At 40.8% G+C, this 22,625-nt stretch overlaps 1 protein-coding gene across 5 annotated transcripts in view; it reads right to left on the reverse strand.

The window, feature by feature from the left end:
- Positions 1–22,625, reverse strand: part of TBC1D14 (TBC1 domain family member 14) — a 70,564-nt gene that overhangs the window by 32,941 nt on the left and 14,998 nt on the right. For 2 of the 5 annotated variants that reach the window (XM_080373450.1, XM_080373449.1), the window contains exon 3: positions 15,204–15,324. In XM_080373450.1, coding sequence (XP_080229576.1) covers positions 15,204–15,324 — 121 coding nt within the window. Of the gene's footprint in view, positions 1–1,666; positions 1,823–1,863; positions 1,989–15,203; positions 15,325–20,312; positions 20,555–22,625 lie in introns of those variants that run through there. The other 3 variants (XM_080373451.1, XM_080373453.1, XM_080373452.1) reach the window with 3 other exon arrangements.

Genomic DNA, 22,625 nt, shown 5'->3' on the forward strand with positions numbered 1-22,625 from the left:
TTAATTTGGAAATCTCATTCACCTAAGCACAAAGTCTTCCAGACCAGGACTATGCGTATCATTCTTCCAAGAATTTCTTGGTTAAAGAATGTTTTATTTTGGAATACAGGTGGCTAGTTACAGTGCTGGCACATTAGTAGTTATTCAAACCTCTTAAGGAGCAAAAGCCCACCCTGCATTTCAGCAAGTATTTACTGACGTGTTCTACTCAGCACCACCCTATAGCAAAGAAGCCAGAGCAGCACAAAAACGGGAGTGGCACGTTTTATCAGATTACAAATCCTTTGTAGTAATTTCATCGTTTTCAGTGGCAGCCAAAAAAGAATAAAAACATCCGTTGGTGACAATCATTATCTACAAGACTGATATTTAATAAGTGAAAATAAATAAAAACCCAAACAAGACCCACCCCCAAAGAAACTACAACAGAACAAAACACCCAAAACAGAAGACAAAAGCCTGTGAAAAAGATGTTTTATTCCAGTAAAAAAGAGAAAGCCGTTTCAAACAGAGCATAATGTATAATATCGCAATGAGGCACACTGAAGCCTCCACAAACTCAGAGTATCTGCTGACTGAGCAAGGAGAAGTATTTGGACATGCAGGCATACTGCAATAGGCTGAACCACACAAAAGCTTTTCCTTTTTTTTTAAGCCAGACCAGACTCATATCTCTTACTAATACAAATAAATCAGTGCCTATAAATCCTATACTGCAATTAGATGTTACTAACCCGATATGGTTGCAAGTTAATTTTAGGATCAATTTAGGATGAGCCGACTGTTTATGATTTAGAATACATTATCACTGAGATTACTTAGGCTTTCTTCTAGGTTTTGTCTTTACCTATTCAGCTACAACAGCTGAACAGGGATTTGAAGATGTTCTAAGAGAGCGTACTGCAGATTAAAGCACTGGTTTAAAAATCCCCAAACCAACCAACCAAAAACCAACCCACAGAAACACACTCCCCCGACACAAGTTTAATTCGGGGTAGAACCCAGGAGCTTTGCAGCTGATGGGCAATAAGTTCAAGCTGCGCTGATCCTCCGCAATTCTTCGAGAAAACAACCTGCAAAGGGATCCTAAACCATCCCTAGGGAGAAACACCAACAGCCCAGCCGCAGAGAGGGCGAGCGCCGGGAGCGGAGCCGCGCTAACCGAGCACCGAGCCGCCCCGGGGACCCGCAGCACGGCACAGCCGAGCCTGCCGCAACGCAAACTGCTCCATCAAGGTCACCTGGTGTTCGCCCCCCGTTCGTTTAAAGGCAGCCGCTCTCCGCCGAAGCCGAATATGAAACACCGGCGGTGTGTGCGGGAGCGGCAGGCAGGGCTGCCCGCCCGCCCCGCGGCTCGCAGCCGTGCCGGGACGGGAGCCGGGACCCAGCAGCGGCCCCAGCCCCGGGCGGGCCTGTGCCGCCGCCTCCCAGCGCCGCGGGGTCTGCCGCCCCCCTCCCGCAGGGAATCCCCTTCCCGGGAAGCTGGTTCTCCCCGCACCCAGCCAGGCCATTTACAAGCGGCCGAGACCGGGTTTACCGATCCGCGTTAAAGTCCGCGCCCACCCAGCCCGCCGCCCCCTCGACCCCGGCGGCCAGCAGCAGCCGCCCTGCCCTGCCCGCCGCCAGCGCGGCTGCCCGCGCCCACCCCCGACGCGGCCTCGCTCACCATGAAAGCTGCGGCCCTTCACCGGCAGCAGCGCCGGAGCCCCATGCCCGCCCCGCACCGCGGGCCTGGCTCCCCGCCGCGGCGCCGCCCGGGCCCGCACGGCCTCGCGGGCCGCCCGCCCCAACCTGCCCTGCCCGGGCCGCCCTCCGCGGGCGCAGCGCCTCCGCCCGCCCCGCCCCGCCAGCCCCGCTAATCACCCGCGGAGCCGCCGCACCCGATCGGTTCTCTCCGTCTCGCCCAGCGCTGCCTGAGCACGCACGGCGCGCACGGCGGCGGCCCCGTCCCAGCCCGGCCGCCCCGGGGAGGCAAGTGCCTCCACCCGGCACCGGCTTCCCGCCCCGTGTGCCGCCCGAGCGGCTCCTCCCCGCCCGTTTCACAGCTGGGGCCGGGACGGGTAACCGAGGCCGCGCGCAGGCTGGTGTGCACGAGCGGCAGCCGCCTCCGCCTGCCCCGAGCAGCCCAGACGCGTGCGGGCGGCTCCGTGGCGCAGCGGCACGGCACGGCGCTCCGCTGGCTCCCGGCCCCGCCGCGCCCGAGCGGCGCCAACAGCCCGCCCGACACCGGCCCCCACGGCACCGCCGCGGCGCTGGGGCACCCCGCACTGCGGCCCGCTCTCTCCTCTTCTGACGGACGCTTACGTATAAAACTCCCCCGCAGGTCTGACAACCCCCCCGTCACACCTGGGCAATGCTTTTCATCCCATCATCTATCACCCGCAACCGCTGGCTGCTCTTTCCCCAGCACTGTGCCGAGGATTCTGTATTCCTTAACCTCGCTGGCAGTGCAGCCCTTCTCAAGGCCATGAACCACGACGTGAGCAGCAAGGACCAACTCGAAACCCACCTGGCACCACGGTGTTCCGCACTCAAGAGGTGGCTTTGCAACAGTTGAGATAACAGCTAACAATTTTGATAAAGTAACTTAGCTATTGTTTTCAACCTGTGACTTCTAATTCACCGATGCAGCAATGTTATATACCAAGTGAGGAACAGCTCACTGTTTAAAAGTATCTCAGCTTCACTCCGACCACCACCAATTAGTTACAGACATCTGCCATCCAAGCAGCAGAGCACTAATAATTGCCACGATGCCAAGTCAACATAGCACATGAAAAGCACTGCAGCCTCCAATGCTAATGCTTTTTCTCATAAGCTATCTGAAGCAGTAAATCACCACCTGTATCAAAAAAATTTTATGTAAAACTACAACTATTAACACAGGAAAAACTTCAGATCATGAGAAAAACTGCAACCTTAGATGGACAATAGTATTCTTGTAGTAAATCCCTCCGGTTTCACAGGCTGAAAATAGAACAATATTGCAGCCCTTCTGGGTGTTGGAAATAGTTTGTCGATGCACGAGAAGAAGAGCTCAATCAACTACACATTCTGCAAAACACTCATTAGCAGAGAGTGACGCCTGGTGAATATGAGAAGACACTTCTGTGGCGTGAAAAGCTGAAGTACACTCAGTAACTCAAACCATAGCTAGCCACACATTACACAGGCAGTTGGTAGCAGTCACTATTTTTAGGCTGCCACAATTATAAGAGTTCCTGAGGCTACTCAAACAAATTAATTACGTGGTATTTTTTCCACTGGACTTCCCACCTCATTTGGTATCTGAGCTAGGAACCGGACCCGGACCGCACAAGCAGAGAAAATTGTTTTCTCTGGGTTTTGAGCCTGACTACTACTTAAGCATTGCTTCAGTGTTATTTCTGTTGCTTCAGTGCTTTCTACTGCATATCCACCTGTCATCTCTTGCCCTTTATAAAGTGATTTAGTAGATAAATTTAATCTGGTACACACCCAGCACTTCACTGCCTTCCCCTGCCCTTCTGGCCCCTCGTACCATTACTTGTGTGACTGTACAGTACACTAGATAGGTTTTAGCAGTATCATTTCCCCAAACTTTTTTTGTTGGCTTAGTTTCGTTACTCTGGTAATGTCTGCTGTGGGGCAATGTATTATGTGGAAACAGAAGGCAGGAAAAGGAGCAAGAAGCATGATGGTTTCTTTTAGAAGCTTAATTGAAACCAGCAAATCATGAAACTTGTGATAATCATAGGGCTGGGAAGCTTAAGATCTGATTCTTGACATGGCACTAGGCCATAAAAAAAATTATGTTAATGGAGGTTCTTACATATACAGTAATCAAAAAGAACTTTAGAATACTGACACCTCAGGCAAAACTCAAAAGAATATCCTTCAAAACTTGACAGATAATACAAACTGCTAAGCTCAAATAATAAATTTTCAACCCCCACCTTAAGGGATATATATGAGAGCTTTTTATACAAGTTCAAAACTAGTGCACAACTATTCTGAAATGCAATTAGTTTATTAGCTACTGATCTAACAACCTGAGAAATCTGTTGCACACAGTTCAAGAACCATCAGCACTACTTGTTTTACCCATCTGTATATATATTTAATCCTCTTATATTATGGAAAGGATACCAGAGCAGAAGATAGCAATGTGATGACAGAACTTGACTGAAGTAACATTATGTGCATGAAGTTTTATCTTCCACCAGGGCGTACTTCTCATCTTTAGTACCCCAGTATTCTCCTGTTCCATACATAACAAATTAGGAATGCTTAAGCAATATAAGGCTAAGAGACTACAGCCAGTTCACATGAGGAAAACCTCACACTACCTATTTTTAAGCATTATTTCAAGTGCTCTAAAATTTCCCCTTTTTCCCTTGAGAAGCACCTACTTCTCCTGATTACAGGGGATACTGAACTTGGGGCTTGCAACTATGGTCCCAGGAAAACATGCTGAAGTTAAATTAACAAAATAATGCACACATCTTCCAAAAGGTTAACAGTAAAGAGAGAACCAGAAGCCACATACTCTTCTTTGCAGTCCTGTGCTCCCACCACTGGACTATTTTAAGAATTTTTACATATATGTATTTTTACAGCATCATATTTTGAGCAACAGAGGCATCAAATTAAGGAACATTTAAAACCTAAGCCTAGAGATCAGACCAAGTTAGATCTTCCAAGAAAGAATAACAGTTTTCTGTTTTGGAATCTGTCATCTCTAATCGTGCAGCATGCTATGTATTAATGGTTCTCCCCTCAGGGTTCACATTTCATTTGTGCTATATATAAATAATTTAAGTGCTTTTTAGTTCATATAGAGTAACATGCTTTATTTAAAAAGAAAAAGAATAAAAGGAACCTAGAATAGTTCCCTGTATCTTAAGTACTCTCAGAGACAAAGCGTATCTGTGAACCATGTGGTCTAAGAACAGCTCTTTGTTGTCAAACCTGCGATCTTTATCAGATTGTGCAGCATACTGTTAGAAGTGACTCCAATATGAGTCACAGTAACACGAAACCCCACCCTCCTATTCAGAACACTGAAAAGGATGTAATTTAATCTGCATATGCAAACATGTGCACAGTTTCCCTACATACTAATACTATCTGCTACACTTCAGTATCAAACAAGGGGAAATATCTACAAGAAAGGCTTCCAGCAGGGCACGCATCTGATGAATGCTTGAGCAAGAGAATGCCAGCTAAATTGTTAGTTGTTTGTTTTTTTTTTTTTTTAAATTAACATCTGCCAGAATAAAACACTACCAACATCTGCTTTCAGCGTATCACTTAGCTGTTATACAGATTGCACTGGATGGACTTTTGTTTCAGTGAACTTTTTCTTCTGACATTTCACATTAAGTGCTGACCTAGAAGACTATTTCTTTCCTGTCTAGTCTCAAACAACATGCTCTTCAGTCTGAAGAGCATGTCAGAACTGTCCTTCTGAACAAGACACAGAAATGAAAGGACTCTCCAAGCCATGTCAGCTTCATGCTGGTGCCATTCTGAAATGTACCAGGTTAACTCTGGGATATAGGAGTCACAGGAACATGGCATTTTATCTTGCAAGTTCTCAAATCAGTTGTAAATATTACCTCAAGTACTCACAATCTTCAAGACAGCATAAAAAGTTACCCAGAAATGCCATCTACTTTGCAATGCACAACAACTTGCATTATTATGATGTTCAGATGCCCACCACAGCACACAGTTACTATTTCTGTTTGCAAACAACTGTCTGCATAGGTGGGTATGTGTAGGCTTGTATTTAACTACATTACTTCAGTACATACACGAAAAATAGTGTGAGAAAAGGTACTTCACCTGATACTTTTAAGCATATTACACCCTCCCTCCACTTTTCAAATGCCTCCACTAATTTCTGTTCTGCTTCCTCATCAAGATTTGTGCATCTCTAACGATCTCTGACCTTTTCAGGTTTCATACTTGTGTGCCCTTAGAAATTATAGAAAAACAACGTGATAGGACTATACACTAAAGCCTGTTTGAGTGGTTTCCTGTATCCACATTTGCTTCTTTGATCCCTGAAATTACCCTTGAAGCAGTTACTGGTGCCAATTTCCTACATGTTTAACAAAAGCTCCTTTTGTACTCCTACTGATGATACACTTCATATTCTCTCTCATCATCTGTTTGGACTGGTCGACTCTTGTGCATTCTGTGTTTAATTTTACAAAACACTGTATCAACATGGAAATTGTCCTGAATATCATCTTCCTTGTAACTTAAGGTTCAGCCTTGAGAAGAGATTTTAGCTTTTTAAAGCTACACACAAATACAAGTCAAATATATGAAGGAAGACAACATACCTTCATAGCCTAGCTTAAAGCAATGACTATTTCCAGGCTTTAATATTCATGAAACTCTTTCCACTGAACTTTGTCATGCTAAAGAGACAACTAGTCAACAGAGCAAAAGAAAATTTTCATGTGGAAATTACTAACAGACACAAAAAATGTGTAATACAATCATGTCAGAAAAATGAGATAAAGTGTCCTCTGAGAGCAAGAGGGAGAGTAAGAATGTAAAATTTGAAGAAACATTTTCCCAGTCTTTCTTTAGAATGACACTTAAGGAATAAGTACCTGTCTGGCTTTTTGAAATCCTTACATCCAGAACCTCAGGGTTTCCATAACATGCATACAATAACTCCATTAATTTTGCAGAGCTAAATAACATCAGCTTTGTTTGCTGTTGCTAGCAAGCATTGTAAGAGTTAGCCTTTCAAAACCTTCACCCTGCACCCCGTTTTTTAATTTTAGATGAGGTTTGAGATGTATAAAACGGAAGACAAAGAAAATGTTTGAGTTGGGTTTCTTGGGAGCTTGCTTCTGTTTAACACAAAAATAACATATTGAAGTCTAGCAAAGCTATCTCAGTTTTACATTTTAGCAATGCAAGTTCTAGACTCCTGTTGGGACAGGCAGTTCCACCACAATATTTAGAGGCTAAACACACCTGCCTTTAAGGATTTATCTCCTGCTTTGCTTCACAGTAATGTTTTGCCAAGTGTTTGTGCCATACAACACTGGCACACACTTTTGAGTACTTCTACTCTTACTCTCTACAGACTTCCATTTTCATTCAAAAACCCAAGGACAGGGGACCCAAAAGCCTCCTGTGTGTTGCTTATCAGCACACACAGTGGAAGGTTACTACACCAAAAAACTTACTGGCTACAGAAAGATATAGGTGTTTAAGTATCTATCTATAAAGCGCAAGTGGACACACAAATGCCAGCTGGATGTTGGATTATCAATTAACAACAGATGAGAACAAACTTCCACTGAGATACCAGGTCTTCCGAAAAAGTCTTTCCTGGCCTTGAAAATTGGAGGTCCTAAGAGCTGTATACTTCAGCCTTAAAAGTCAAGCATTTTTCCATGAATTTCTGGCCTCCTGCATTTAAAAATAATCTTGTGCCATGTGAATTTATGTTCCAGCTAAGGCTATACATCAATTTGGGCTACAAAGTAACTGTTTCAATTAAGACAGACAAACTTTACTATCTCACTGGACAACTTTAAACTTACTGCATTTTACCTAAAACATACCACTGGCATTGAAACAGACCCTTCAGTAGAGACTAGCAGCTGACATTTTGACTGCAGTAACAACTAACAAAGCTTATACTTCTATCTATTTAGTATCTTTATTCCAGAGAGGAGATACCTATCCTTAAACACCGCCTGTAACAGCTATTTAGGATCCCTCCAGCTTCTAGGCTTTTGAGCTAGATAATTTATGAGGACCTTTAGAGTGATAAAACACAAATAAAAGCTTTAAAACTGGAAAAGGAGGGAAAAAAGATGCCTCACTTCCTTTCAAAAAAATACTTTGTAGCCTGTCATACCTATTAAAACTGATACTCAAAGCTTATTATTTTCTATTAGCCTGATGTTCATAACATAAGGCAAGAAGTTCCAACAGCATCAAAAGCAGCACTTCGGCAGTTAGACTCTGCTAAATTATGATACCTGGGTGGGTCACATTACATTCTTTTATTATTAAAATACTCAGAACAATCCTTCCGCCATAGTATTAAATTACCCTTTCATTTACTGTGGATGGAAGCTATTACTCTTGCTTTATCTGTTTAAATATGATAGTAGGTTTGTTTGAGGCAGATAATTTTCAAGTCAGGACAAGGGCAACACACTCTTTGTTGACTAATACAGCTGAATTGCTGAATAATCTATTCAGTGCAGTTCTTATTGGGGAAAGATTTTAGAACGGCAGTGACAAAACAGGTTTCCTTTATTTTATTTTTATTTTTATTTTCCTTCACAAAAATTAGATACCCTTAACATACGATTACAATAAAATAATACTTTTACTTGAATCTGAAGGAAAGACATGAAATAGCGCATTAAGGCAACTTTCAAATTTTGGGTTGTAATTCTGAGGTGACAAAATTAGAGTTACACCTTTATTTCTAAAGATTGCACAAGGATAAGCATAGGTTAGTTTTAGGCTAACCAAAGTAACTATGCCTTCTTGCACTGCAATTGCACTTCTGTTTCTTTACTCTTAAAAACAGGAACTCAGGCACACCACAAAAGATCTAAATCCTGCCTTTTTGAAGGCTGACAAGTAGAAATGAAACCACAGGAGGAGAACAGAGGAAGTGGCTCATTTACACACTCCGACTTCTACTGCAGAACAGAAAACATACACTAAGTTTATAGCCAGGACACTTTGAAGTTTGAAGAAGTCTACATGCAAACAGGCACCCTGCCATTAACAGCTATAGCCATTAGTCACAATGATTTATCCAGTGATCTATCCAAAGACAAACTCAGTATGAGCAGAAGACAATGCTTCATCCAAAACTGTAGATCAGGCTGCTGCCAGATTCAGCTGCCAGCTTGAGTCAACCACTTCCTCTTCAAAAAGTCCTGAATGGACCATCTGAATACAGCCTAAAGCATGGTTAAGAAACACTTAGAAAAGCTCAGTATTTTCAGACAACTGCCACCCATCAGCAAGAGGGCTGCTGAAGTGGAACACGTGGCAGCAACTAGCCACGCTGCAGCTTCCATCTGCAGCGCTCCTGCACATGGAGCTGCACGAGAACCTCCACACATCTGCAGTTGGTGAGTCAGTGGACTTCTCTGGGTTTTTTTGTTGTTGTTTTTTTGACCACTGTTTCAGCAAATAAATTTTTTCCTAACTCTAAGAAAATGAAGACATTCCATTGAGCTCTTACTGGAATTCATAGAATTCCAGTTAAATGGAACAGTCTTCATAGGTCACATCACAGCACTTTGGGAAGGGAAAAAATTATGCACCGATTAAAAAACGGATTTTCCTATTAGAGGGGGGGAAAAAAAAGTAGTCATATGCTATAGAAAAAAGTAGCTTCATTCAAGCTGCTCCTCTGGGCAAGGCAGCTGTAACTTGGCTCTAGGATACAGCTAAAGTCTTTCTTCTATACACATTGGTCTCTTAATACACAAAGATCTTGACTGGCCAGCTGCAAACAAGTTCTGTGAAGACTGATCACATGAGAGGAGACAACCAAACAGTATGCTGAGGACAGCATTACAAACATCTGTTATTTACATGTGCTGTTCTTACCGATCTTGAAGAGTTCCTGCAAGAACAGTGGCTGCAAAGCCTAGCTCAGCTCTACTGCCTATTGGAAGACAATTGGCTTTGGCGGTTATTCTCAGTGAAGTACTGTCATCTGCAATTACAAAAGCAACTGGCAGAACCAGTTCTGCTCAAGCAGGATTCCTAAACATAATCAATAAAAAAAATTAATCATACAAGCCTCCATTGTAAATGCATTTCCAGCTTCTCAGACAAGATTAGTTATTCTGACAACTTTCAAGCTTTAAAACATTTACCTGGATGAAACATGTACAAAAGCTCCTGGTGACCGTGCAAAGCAATCCAACCTTAGCATAAGCCACTATTAAGTCTTCATCAGAAGACTAATATTAATGTATACTGAGAGCATTAAAAGTAGGACAAACAACAACTTAGCTGCAGAGATTTTAACTCCCACATTGTTAAAATAAACTATGATGCTATGTTGGATATACAACAGTTGAACAAGTGCGTGCTGTCAGAGGAGTTTTTACAGGACCTGAGAAAAGGCTTATGAGCTCAAAAGCCTGTCTGACCATTCTTTTGGTCAGGGGGGGAAAAAATGCTATTTCTCCTTACATATTGTGCCTGGCTCAAGTTGTATGTGTATAGTCATCTTCAGTCATGGTATAACAAAATTCAAATTGTGAAAGGCAACTGAAGTTTGATAGACTGGAGTTTTCATCGTTTATTTTACAAGTAGGAGGCAGGAAGGAAATAAACACTGGTATTTCTAAGATCAATTTTTAACCGCTTCACAGTTCAATTACTTTTTTTCCTCTTTTGTACTTTATATAAGCACACATCTTAAAATTGCATTCATTCTTGTAAATGGCTTTCAATCCCGGACAAGATTATTGTAGGGAAAGTACCAGAACAACGTACAATAAGAATGTATTTTAAAGATTGCTCCCTTTATGTAAGTTTAAAAAATGTGCATACAAATACATCATCCTTATCTTTCAGAAGACTATTTAAGTTTGCAGTCAACTTTGTTCATCTCGTTCTAGAAAAAAAAACACAACCAACTTTCATCCATATAATAAAGGTATCAGAAAACAGAACCACAAACACAGCAGTTAACTCCTTACAGGAGTCTGCAGCCAAATTAATTGAATAGTCACAGGGCTCTAACGAGTGACCTGACACAAAGGATTTCTTTGATGTTTCTCTGGAAACAAAAGAAGCTGACTTAAGAAAGGATTGCTTGGTGGCTCAGTCACCTCAGTTCCTGTGCACAAAGAGGTGCATACCAAGCAAGCCCAATCAAATAGACTTCCATAGGTATGTGAAACTTGAGGACTGCTACAAATAGAAATTGATAACCACAGCTATTATTAAGGTCAGCTTATTTTGTAACATCTTAGATAATCCAAAGAACTTCATTTATTCTAAACAAGTTACATGCAACTTCAAAAAAATATTTTTTTTCTCCATTTTTTCATGGCAGGAAAGCATAATCAAGTTCTTCGTTGTGATTTTTACTTATCACCTTTAACTTGCCTTTCAGAATTAGACCAATATTTTGCCAATAGAAACACTACTCAAGAACCTCTGTAGTTAGGCAGATTGAGCCTCCTAGAGTCTAAGGTGGGGGTCCTCAAACTGTGGCCCAGATACGGCCCCCCCAGGGTCCTCAATCCAGCCCCCGGTATTTACAGACACCCCCCCCGCCGGGGGCTGGGGGGGGGGGGGGGGAACCAAGCAGCGGCAGATGACTGCCTGCCACTGCATCCGCGCGCCGGCCCCTTGGTTAAAAAGTTTGAGGACCCCTGGTCTAAGGGCTAATGAGTATTTCACCACACAGACAATAACATCATTGTGAGCAGACAATTTGCAGGAAGACATGGACTCCATGGTATGAAGAAGTCTGGGTTTTTTCCTTGAAAAGAACAGTAAGTCAAGCCTGAGCAGCCAGAGAACGGAAAGGCTCCTGGCTCAATGTACCACCAGAGCCAGGAACTGGAGGAACAGGAGTGAGAGAGTCAAGCTCAAAGGGATGGTACAGTCCACATCTCCACTCTTCTCCAAACTTGAGGCACCTCAAGTAACAGACTATCAGAAGCCTATCAGTTTTCTGCCACCAGCAAATAGGCATGAAGTCCCTCACCAGGGCACCGAGTATCTCTTCAGTACAAATTCAGATGAATACTCAAGAGGCAGAGGGTTGAAAAGTTAGTTACAAAGGCACACCAACACAATTCTTTTGTCCATCATGTCAGTAGCACAAAATGTTAGAAATAAGTCTGTCAGAGCACTGAATCCTATAAATGAAGTCAGATAATCCTGCACATACAGAAGACAGGAGGAGTAAAGTGTACTATGGGAAGGAAACAATACCCATGGTAACTGTGGCCAGTAGCATATGAGCAATGCATTTCTCATCAAGTCTGCCTAAGCCCAGCTGTGTAACATGATCTGAAATTCATGGTATGAAGTGACAGGTGACTGGCGCTATGAATCACTGTGTTAGCGCAAGAGGGTTCAGAACCCTGCTGACTTCTCATAATGTCTGAAAACTGACTCTCCCTTTTCACCCTACAGTTCGGTTTTCTTGAAGTGTAGAGGAAGTTACATGCAACGTTACGTTAAAAGAATACTTAGATTTTTTAAATAGTCCCTTCTGTCTATGTGACATTTTCCACTCCTACTGTGTGCTCTACACACTTCACTCAGTACGTACAGATGAGTTCAGTTATCATTCACTTAGCAATTATGATCTTGCCATCACTGTTCAGGACCTCACAGCTCCCCACACAGTCCTCAAGACCCAGCTCCAATGCTGACAAGTTAAATTAAGAGTGTCTCACAATGCTTTCCACATTTCTTTGCATAAGACAATGTGGTAGTCAAGTAGCGAAACACCAATGATCAAGAAGATATGGAGTGTCAGGCTCCAAAGAGTCACCAACTTTGCAACCTCAAACAATCAGCTTCCCAGGACACCTGGTGTTTACTGAAGGTTTCATACAATGCAAGTGTATGTCCCATTACATTGGGCTTTAAGAAAGGCCCCGGCAGTTCTGGAAAGAAAAATTAAATTAAAAAAAAAAAATCCATCCCAGTTTCAAGTAAAGCATACATGAAGGCCAGACAATTAACAGCCACCTAAAAAATAAATAGTTTAGGCACCTTGCCTCATGCCCTGCAGGAAAAAGTGCAGATTCTGAAATCAATTACTAGGACACTAACAATTTACCTAAATCACAGCCATCTTCCCCACCTCCCATATTTCACTGCATACCTTCAAATTCTTCAATATATAAGATAAGGATCCTCCAAGCACCTACTCTTCTGGCCTTGGAAATAAAATACCTCAAGGTAGAAACAGCATCAGTGTTTATTCTTCTGGTCTAGTATCCCTTTTTCCCAGACAGAAGGAACTGGTGCTGGCTAACAGGCATCATCCCAATGTGCTGTCACCTCCTCCACATATGCAAAAGTTCTTCAGGCACAAATCAAAGGACTAAAAGTGTGCCTCTAAATGGGCAAAAAACCTCTGCAACACAAGTGCTACTTTGTCATTGTCAAAGCAACCTGTGAGGGGTACCCTAAACCGTGATGTGCTTTGGGGTTGCCAGGGAGGCTCGGTAAGTTATTTACAGCATTACTCATGTCTCAGAAAGTCTACATGTCAAACATAACTCCAGGAAAGTGCCAAATAACTTAGGAAGGATTAGTTACTGTTATCCAAGAGGCACTGGAGACGATTGTTTCAGACTTGCAATCTTGCCAGAAACTCACTAACGTTTAGATGCCACACCACATAATTCTTCAATAGCTTTTTTTTTTCCTAACAAAATTCATACAACCATTAAAAGCTGTAATGTTCTAGGAACACTGAATACTCACCACGTAAGACAGTTTGGATCTAAAAGAAAAATATTCACAGTACCAGCAACAGCCACAAAATGTTAATAAATTATTTACCCACTTATCAAAGAACAGATGACCACAATAAAATACACTGCTAAGCATCAAGAGTACTGTGATTACTAAGCCTCTTCAATTGTGTCATCAAAAATCTTTGGTGAATGCTTCAGAACTGTTAATTATATCAAGACAAGCTGTAGATCAAGTTTAAGTGGTTGATCCTAGTGACAACATCAAAAAGCTGCTTGAACTTCACTTAAATTAACAGCCCAGCTACAGCTAGGAACAGTCACGACACACCTAGATTTCCAGAGCACTTTACCCTAAATAAAGCAGCACAATCCTTCAAGTCAGCGTTCTCATTTCATTCACAGCAGCTGTTTTTGAGGTTCTTACTACGTGATGTCTTTCTATGCAAACCTTCCTGTTCTCACAGTGCTTTGAACAAGGAAGTGAGAACTGAATGAAATACAATGAAAGCCCCAAACACATAAAATGCCTGCAATCAGAAAACACCCAGATCACGAGACAGATTGAAAGAGGATGTTTTCTTCTCACTGGAAAAGCAGCTCAAACTACCAACCACGCAGCTGGATTTCACAAGATTTTTTCCCTACTAGGAAGGCAGGTTATTTGATTCACCAGCAATGTGCTTGGGTTCATCTGTAATAGAACCAGTCCTCTGAAATGTTTTCAACAACGTTATAATAATGCTACAGCTTGAAAGTGATATGCAAAGACAGAGAAAAGGGGGTTTAATTGTGGGGTTTTTTTTCTTTTTTTTTTTTAAATGGTTTTATGACACACTAAGGCAGGCCTAAAAAGATTTTTTTTTTGTATGGCATCTTCACCCCCATAACCCATACAGAAAAAAAGATGTTAAAGTTTGACAAATCATGGATCTAACTACTGACAAGTATACACAACAGACACACATGAAAACCAGCAAAACTAGTTAAGCAGCAAAGAAGATGGGGGAAACCTAAATTCTTTAGTATTTCTGATGTTTTTAAGTTTTTTCTCTTCAGGGAACCAATTTCAATACACACTCCCTTTTTAACTATACTGTACAAGGGAAAAAAAAAAAACACTTTAATCCATTTGCTTATCCTGAACTGTATTGTACTGTTCCAACATTTCAAGCCAATAACCAAATTTTCATCAAGGCCACACACAGAAAATCTGAACTCTGAACAGCAAATACTTCAGAAAACAAGGAATGAGTGAAACTAGCATTCCAACACAGGTTTCTGGCACTCTACCACATGAATTCTATCTTGAATTTATGTATTTTTAATTACTATTGAAACACAAATAAACCAAGGCTCAGCAGAACATAATTTCCCTTTGAACAGCCTGTTATAGATGGGTCTATGACACAAAGGCCACAAACCAGTGAAAGCTAGAAAAAGATAAAGACATTTGAAAGATTTTCGAAATACCTACTAAGCTTGATTATAAAAAAAACTTTCACTTAATTTGAATGTTCACCATGAAGTGCTTTATATCAAATTGTTATGTGTTTTCATGGAGTAGTCTATGTAAATGACCACGTAGAACAGAGTCTTTTGAAGTGCCGTTCAGAAACTTCTTTGATACTGTCCAAGAAATTGTGCACAACTAACAGGCTTCACAGTCATATATACAGATCATAAATTTAACCAGCGTCTACATCTACCACTAATCCTAACACATAATTAAACAAATACCTTTTGTATTTTCTTTGGATCTTTCTGCGAGTTTTCTCTGAGAGGTACTTTTCCAAACAACTTCCACCCCACATCATTTTGTTTTTCAAATCTTGCACTTTGCTTCCTGGTAAACAAATTCCTACAAAAAAAAAAAGTTTGATTAAGAAGGGTTGATTAATTATAAAACACAGAAGGGCAGACAATTTGCTAACCTTATGCATCCCAATTACATAATCCAACTCTTCTTGTGGTTGTGCTGGCAGACACTGTTTCCCATCCTCAAGAGGTACACCATGCACATCATGCAGTATTATCACTGTACTAGGCAATGGACTTGGTTAAATAAGAATTTTTAGTAGATAGAAAATTACAAATTAATTTTTTTTTTTAGAAATGGCCTTTTTTAGCCTCCCACTGGATCATTCAGCCTCACTCTTTCAAAGACTGAGATACTACATCTTTTTCTGCATAAGCATTCTTCACCCATCCGCCTGTTGTAACACTACCACAAAAATCACAAAAAAATAGTAGCCTTTTACTGTATTTTGATCTGTTGTCACAAATATTTTTCCTGAATAACCTTGAAAGCAGCTATCAAAGCACATTAATTCTGAAGTCTCTCTGAAATGTCTAAAATTAACCAGCTTAAACACTGTAGCAGCAGTCATGTAGCCCCTGAAAATTAAGTCATTTTTATAGACGTTACTAGTTTTTAATGATAAAGCAATATGCCAGACTTGCATCTTCATACCCCAGCTATGCTTCTCCAAAACTGGACACACAGTACGTACCAGTCTTCATGCTTTTGGGAGTACTCAGCTCCCCCAAGAGCACAACAGATACTTTAATAATCCAGGTATGCCATGGGTATAGGGTAACAGTTTTTTTCTTTTGTCCTACTGCCTAGTTCAGCAAATATTCAAATATGTTCAGGTTAGCCCAATTGACACACCTTGTGATAGGTTTTTCTGGGAACTTGACTGTAGGCTTTCCCTCCCTCCTTTAAAATAATAAAAAAAAAAAAAACAATTCCACTGAGACAAAAGCATTTTTGCTATTTCAATCAGCAGACAGCTATAGCACCTTCACTCAACGGATGCTTCCAGTCTGGCATTACTGCTTTCTCTTAATATTACTACCTTAATGCCCAGTGGACTGACCCACCTAGTACAGATTATTTCTTATACATTAAGTGTGGCTTGAGCTTTGTGTTCTAAAAGGGCTGAAATAGTCACCTGCAATAGAACCACCTGGACACTAAAAACTTGCTTTTCCTGGCCACTTTTGATCAGCTAACATGAACAGTACCATAAATACATCAACAAAGATAATATTGCTTACAATACAGCAGAAATGTTTAATACAAAAAACCAACTGAGGCACAGACATCAGAGCGCGCTAGAATTACAAGGTTAACAGGGTGCACTGCCATCCTTAAATATGCATGTCTACAAAAATGGTCACATGCTTCTATATCACAAGGGTACAATTACCTTGAAAACCAAACTAGGAACAGATTATCATATTAAAAGATAAGAACAAAGTGTTTAGGTACAGAAATCACACAAGCCAATTACAACTGATACCAAAGCAAAGCAGTAACCAAACTTCTACAAACCCCTTTCAGCTTTCCCCTACCCCACTTCACACAAAAGAAAATACAGTATAAAGTTGCATGGCAACAACTGTAGAGAAAGCACTAAAGAACAGCATGGAAAATGCAGAAACATACTGCCATGGTTTTTTCCCCTCTTTCCACCTTCTTCCAAAGCATGAAATTATAATTCTATAGGTAAAATACTGAATCGAAACCAAAGATTTGTTTTGTCTCTATAACTAGCATACTCCATTTCAGTGTTAGGAAGCTCTCCTGTAGCTCATCATTACAGCTGTAATGCTACTTAGAGATTTATAAGCTAACTAGAGCATTAATCAACAAGTTTGACTACACTGCTACCACTACAACAGCTAGTACGGGGGGGGGGGGGGGGGGGGGGAAGAGACCATCATAAAAACAGCTTCCAAGAAAACTCTGTTGAATTTGCTTTCTTTTCACCAGCAATCCCTTCACCTTGGCAATATAAAAAATTCATTCTGCTTCAGCCTTTAGTGCCCTGAAGTCCTTCTGCTTGTAATTATCTTCTTACCCCTGCCCAACTTCATAACACGTATTTAAGACTGCCTGAGATGATGGATATATAGGGTCATTTGAGACAGCTACCAAGGAAATAAAGTGTAGAGAGACAGACATGAGATTATTCTGTTTTTTATATACATATATATATATATATGTTTAGTTAATTTAAAATTGAGAAATACCAAGCAAATTCTAAAATGTATCTAAGAATCAGAAGGAAAACATGACAGGAATAACAACACCAAAACCAATGCAGGTAAATGGGATACACAATGCAAGACAGGCTGGCTGTTCTTGAGAAAAGTTTTCTTTCAGGTTGTTACTACTTCAGAAGCACGCAAACTAAATTCCAGACTACATACTGTCTTCAGAGAAAACAGGAACTTTTTGCATTGGGGACACCTGAAAGAGCCCCATAAGGAAGCATACTGGTGTGACAGTTTTGTGCACATTCAAACCCTCTTTCGCAAGTAAAAGGCTTTCACCACAGTTCGTTAGCAGTACAATAACATGAAAATTAAAAGGACTGACAGGCAGTTTTCTTTCCCTATCTATCCACATCAGAGGTTGCTAGCACAGGTACATACAAGCAACAATCCCCGCAATCTCCTCTGAAGGATTTTAAGAGCAGCAGTAGGTCTTTATCCTCAAATCAAAATAAATATGAATTGGAATAAGTATAACAACACACTGCTGCAAGTGCCTACATGAGATTAACTAAAGTTAACCTGAAAAGTCAATCTCAACATACTTGTTTTCAATTCAATTCTGCAAATCCTAACTACCTGTTTTCCCTTTAGAGGGAGCACCATAGGAAGTGATCTGTTCTATAGCTTATCAGCAGATGGTACAGCACTTACTCAGCTCACTCTTCTCTGTCCATGTGATTTCCACTATGTTCTAGGGCACCAGACATCTCTTCCTGTCTTCATACCACATCAGGGATTGCCAGTTCACTTTTTTAAATTTAAAATATATATGGAACTGAAAGCATCAAGCATGCTCAATATACAATTCCCATTCTGTACATAGAGCAACTTACCCTCTTCCTTTTTTCCTGCTCTCTGTGCCTACGTCCCCATGTTTTGCGGGTGTCCACATTCTACACACTCCAAAAAGTCTTAAAACTCCGAAAAGGCATAACATTATCAGAAGCGACAAACTGGAACAGTCAGATGTAAAGCCACAAATTACAACCTGTTCTTGCTTTGACTGAGGACACACAGCTTTGTTAAACCCTGACCTGCTGCTCCAGACTAGAACATCAGAGGTAAACCACATGACAGTTGGACTGGCACGGAAGGAGCAGAAGAGATGTTGCTACCTCTGCACCTAATCTCAGAAAACTTAAGGGGAAAAAATGTTATGGAATTTTTTCTGTTATGATTTCTGCAGAGCTTTGCAATAATCAGGACACCGCCACAGGATTCTGATAAAGCCACTACTTCAGACTTCTGGACTGAAAGTAGACCCTTAAAACATGCGACTTCCTTAGAAGTAATGATTTCTGCCATATATATGATCTCAAAGCAAGTAATCCATAGCAAAAGCTTTAAATTTTTCTGCTGCCACTGCACAGAAAAGGAATTCCTTTTCTCCTATGCTTACATACCTTCCTAGGATGTTAAAAAAAAAACACGTACTGAGCAGTGTCACTTCTGAGCAAACATAATTCACAGAAAAAAAATTTCTAAAAGTAACTTAAGGAAATTTTACCTGATGGAAAAACACAGATTAACAAGGAACTAAAAATCTCTATTTGAAAAAAACAAACAGATCTCCATTGCAAAGTCAAGCTCAGAAATCCTAGGGTAAAAGATCTCAAAGTTTAGCTACAAGTGTTTTAAGATACCAAACCTAATTTGAGATAATAAATGTAAAAAGGGTTGACACGCTTGGAAAGAGAAGATCACACACTCATTATCTCAGTCTCATTGTCTTGTTCACAACCATTAGAGCACATCATGCTGATTTACAACAGGAATATCAACAGGAATATCTGACATGATGCATCGTGTCTGCACTGTCATTGGTGTGGAGCCATTAAGGTGTCATGGGTTACATCTGCATTCCTATTTAACATGTTAGCTGTATTACACTAAGCATAGCTGCTTATTTTAAGAAAGCCAAGCACAGAGTTAAGTTGAGATAACTTTTCAAACAGAAAATCCCTTTTGCACAGCCCCCTAAAACCAGTATTTAGCACCAAACAGCTGTTTAACCTTGTTATTTTAATTGAGCTGTGAGAGGAATTACTTGCCTGAAGAGAATTTAATTCTCCCTCCAGAGTTAATGTTTACATACATACAAATAGCATCCCATGATACAGGAGAGAGACCGATCTTTTGCTTGAACATACACATACCGCACCATTACTGTATACTGATCTGCCCAACTACCTTTTTTGTGGGGAAGAGAGGAAGTTAATAGCAACGGGTAAGTTCAGCACTGTCAGGAAAGCCTTATTTTTTAATAAAACTTAAGAACACTTCATTTTGGTTCTATAAGGACCTATAATATAAACTTACTGAACAGTCGTCATATATACATACTGCACACTCATATACTGTCAGTATTTATGTAGCTTTGTGCACTGTCATGGTCAGGCAGAAGCCTCAATCAAGTAAAAAAATAAAAGAAAAAATATTAGAATCACATCAATAAAAAGTAATCAAGCTAAACCTATCCATATAGCATCTATTAAAGCTTTTCAGAGCTTATGCTTTTAAACAAAGTCCCACATCACCACTGAGGCAGAAAGTTTATCTAGTTCAGTCCAATTCTCTTTCTAAAGAGAGGAAGTCTGTAACACAACCGCCAGCAACTACTGCCGCAGGACGAGTTCACTGCACTGCTCCACCAGCGTTCAAGTATTCACTTTTTCCACAATTCAGCTGTGGTTTGTCCCAAGCAAGGTTAGCCACTTACATGAAGTCACCTCTCCAAAGGTCACCCCTCCCGATCACCCTTCCCTGGTTCAGCATACACACCTATCCACTAGAAGGAGCGGAGACAGTGCTGCCATGGCTTCCGTTGCCAACTTACTCCAGATCTTAAAGTCAGCTGTAAACCTCCTCCCTGAAAAATCCCAGTGTCTTCTCTAGCCAGGCAGGCTCAGTAACATGCCCCTTGAGATACCTCTGAAGTTCCGCACCACTGGAGGCAAGGAACTGTTTCCCTGGCATGTCACTTGAACAACAGGAAAAAAGGATGGGCTCCAGCACAGTAGCTGTCAGAGGGTGGAGTCGAGTGGGGCAGACATGTACACCCACTGACGCCTGTTGGTGCACACACACCCTACACCTGGACTTGCAGGCTATGCACAGTATTTCCACTCACCCCCAAATTCCCAAGATATACCTGTTGCCCGAAATAAAAGCATACCTGTGCTAAGGACTTAGGAGTTTTTATGATTAGAGTATTTGGGTTCTTCAGAAAAATCTGAAATTTATTAACTGTTTTGCTGTTACCGTTTTGACATGGCTCCTTAGATGAAGTTTCACAGTACCTGAACTACTGGCATGCAAACACAGAACGATAGCTGTGAGCAAAAGAAAAGCAAGACGGCATACTGTGTTCTGTAGTAGACTACTTTAACACTGCCCTAGCACAGAGACTGTATTTGCAAATAAATGGGTTCCTTAGTCTTAAAAATACAGTTGCTGTGAAGAAATATGCATAAGAATTAACTAGAAACTGACTCAACTCATGCACAGACTGATGTAATTTTTTATCTGCATTTACCCAAAACTAATTTGCAAGTAAATTTGTTACAAGTATTAAAAACATACATTTCCTGCTCCCAAGATGCATGCTCATACCCAAATTTAATTAGTCTTCCAATTAAGAAGGTTATTTTCAGAAGACAAAACAATTAGAAAATAGTCATGCAAATTAACAACTGGAAGGACTTACCAGTCTCATGAGTACAGCAGATGAAAAATAAGGACAGTGGAGAAAGTTCAAAAGGTTCAGATTTTGTAGAACAAAATTATCTTGAAAAACAATTTCAAATTAACGTCAGACTCACATGTATTCTTAAGAAGCAGGAAAGAAACAGAGGCAAGTCAAAGCTCATTTCAGCTGCTTCTGGAGGAAGATCCCCAAACTTCCCAATAACTCTGAACTACATGAGAACACCAAGGTCTGGAGCCCCTCAGCCTATGCAGAAGTAGGCACACTGGAATGTATAATGGCCTTTATCTACAGAGTTTGACAGTAAGCAGATGTTAACCTTAAAAACTAGGTAAACCCATTTTGAGCATGTATGCACAGTGTAAGAGATGTCTCCGCAGACATTAATCCACAAGGCATCCAGAAACCTACATTGAAACAAGATGTTTAAACATATGGCACCTATTAAGCAAAAACAAGTATTAAGATAAATTTTATTAAATACCTGCTGCATTGTCAGCAAAGTGTCCAGCCACCTTACCTGGCATGGTACAAATTCAATTAACACTATCTAGGAAACATTCTCGCACTACTATGGATTTCAGGCAAAATATAAACTAACATCATTTTCTTCTCATCCTTTAATGACCTTTTGTATTCTGTACTAACCATAACCTTCACAAATCTACCCTCAATAAACAGAAGAAAGATTCTCACCTCTAAATGTTCCAGATCTGCGCCCTGGCCACAGAGGCACAGAAAATAAACCCTGAAAAAATCAACAATGTATTGTGGAGGAACAAGACTCTGCCACACAAATCACGATGACTAGGGAACTGATGGACTTGAGAAGAAATTCTTTTCAGAAGACCTACCGAAACTGCCTGAAAAGCCTAAATCTACATTCTCCACAGGTAAAAGCCAAAAGTTGATACCCAAGACCAAATAACACTGGTTTATAGAAATAATTCACTAGACTCAGTGATTGTCAGTTCTTGCATTCCCCCCTCCCAACCCCAGATCACCTCTCGGTCAACCTACACTTATTTAAAGGAAAAAAAAAAACACAACCAACCACCACCACACCAAAAACCCAACAGAGCAAAACATCATAAAAAAAATCCAAGTATTTTGGCTATGGTGAAGAACTTAATCAATAAATTGGAAGTTATGCTTTGAATAGGATTCAAAAAAAATCAAAAATAAAAGCAGGGTTTGCAGAATTTTATCTCCCAGAGGTTGCCAGAGGTCAGGGTAAATAAAAAACAATGCTTGGTTTTGAGATAAACAAATCCAACAGAAGTACAACCAGACAGCCTGGAAACAGACCTACCTATGAAAGAGGTAACTAATGACAAATCATCTATTATAAATCCCTATCACATTTTATAAACAAAGTTTTTCAGCCA

This window comes from Falco punctatus (genome assembly GCF_963210335.1).
Source record: "Falco punctatus genome assembly, chromosome: 1".
NCBI classification, from domain to species: domain Eukaryota; kingdom Metazoa; phylum Chordata; class Aves; order Falconiformes; family Falconidae; genus Falco; species Falco punctatus.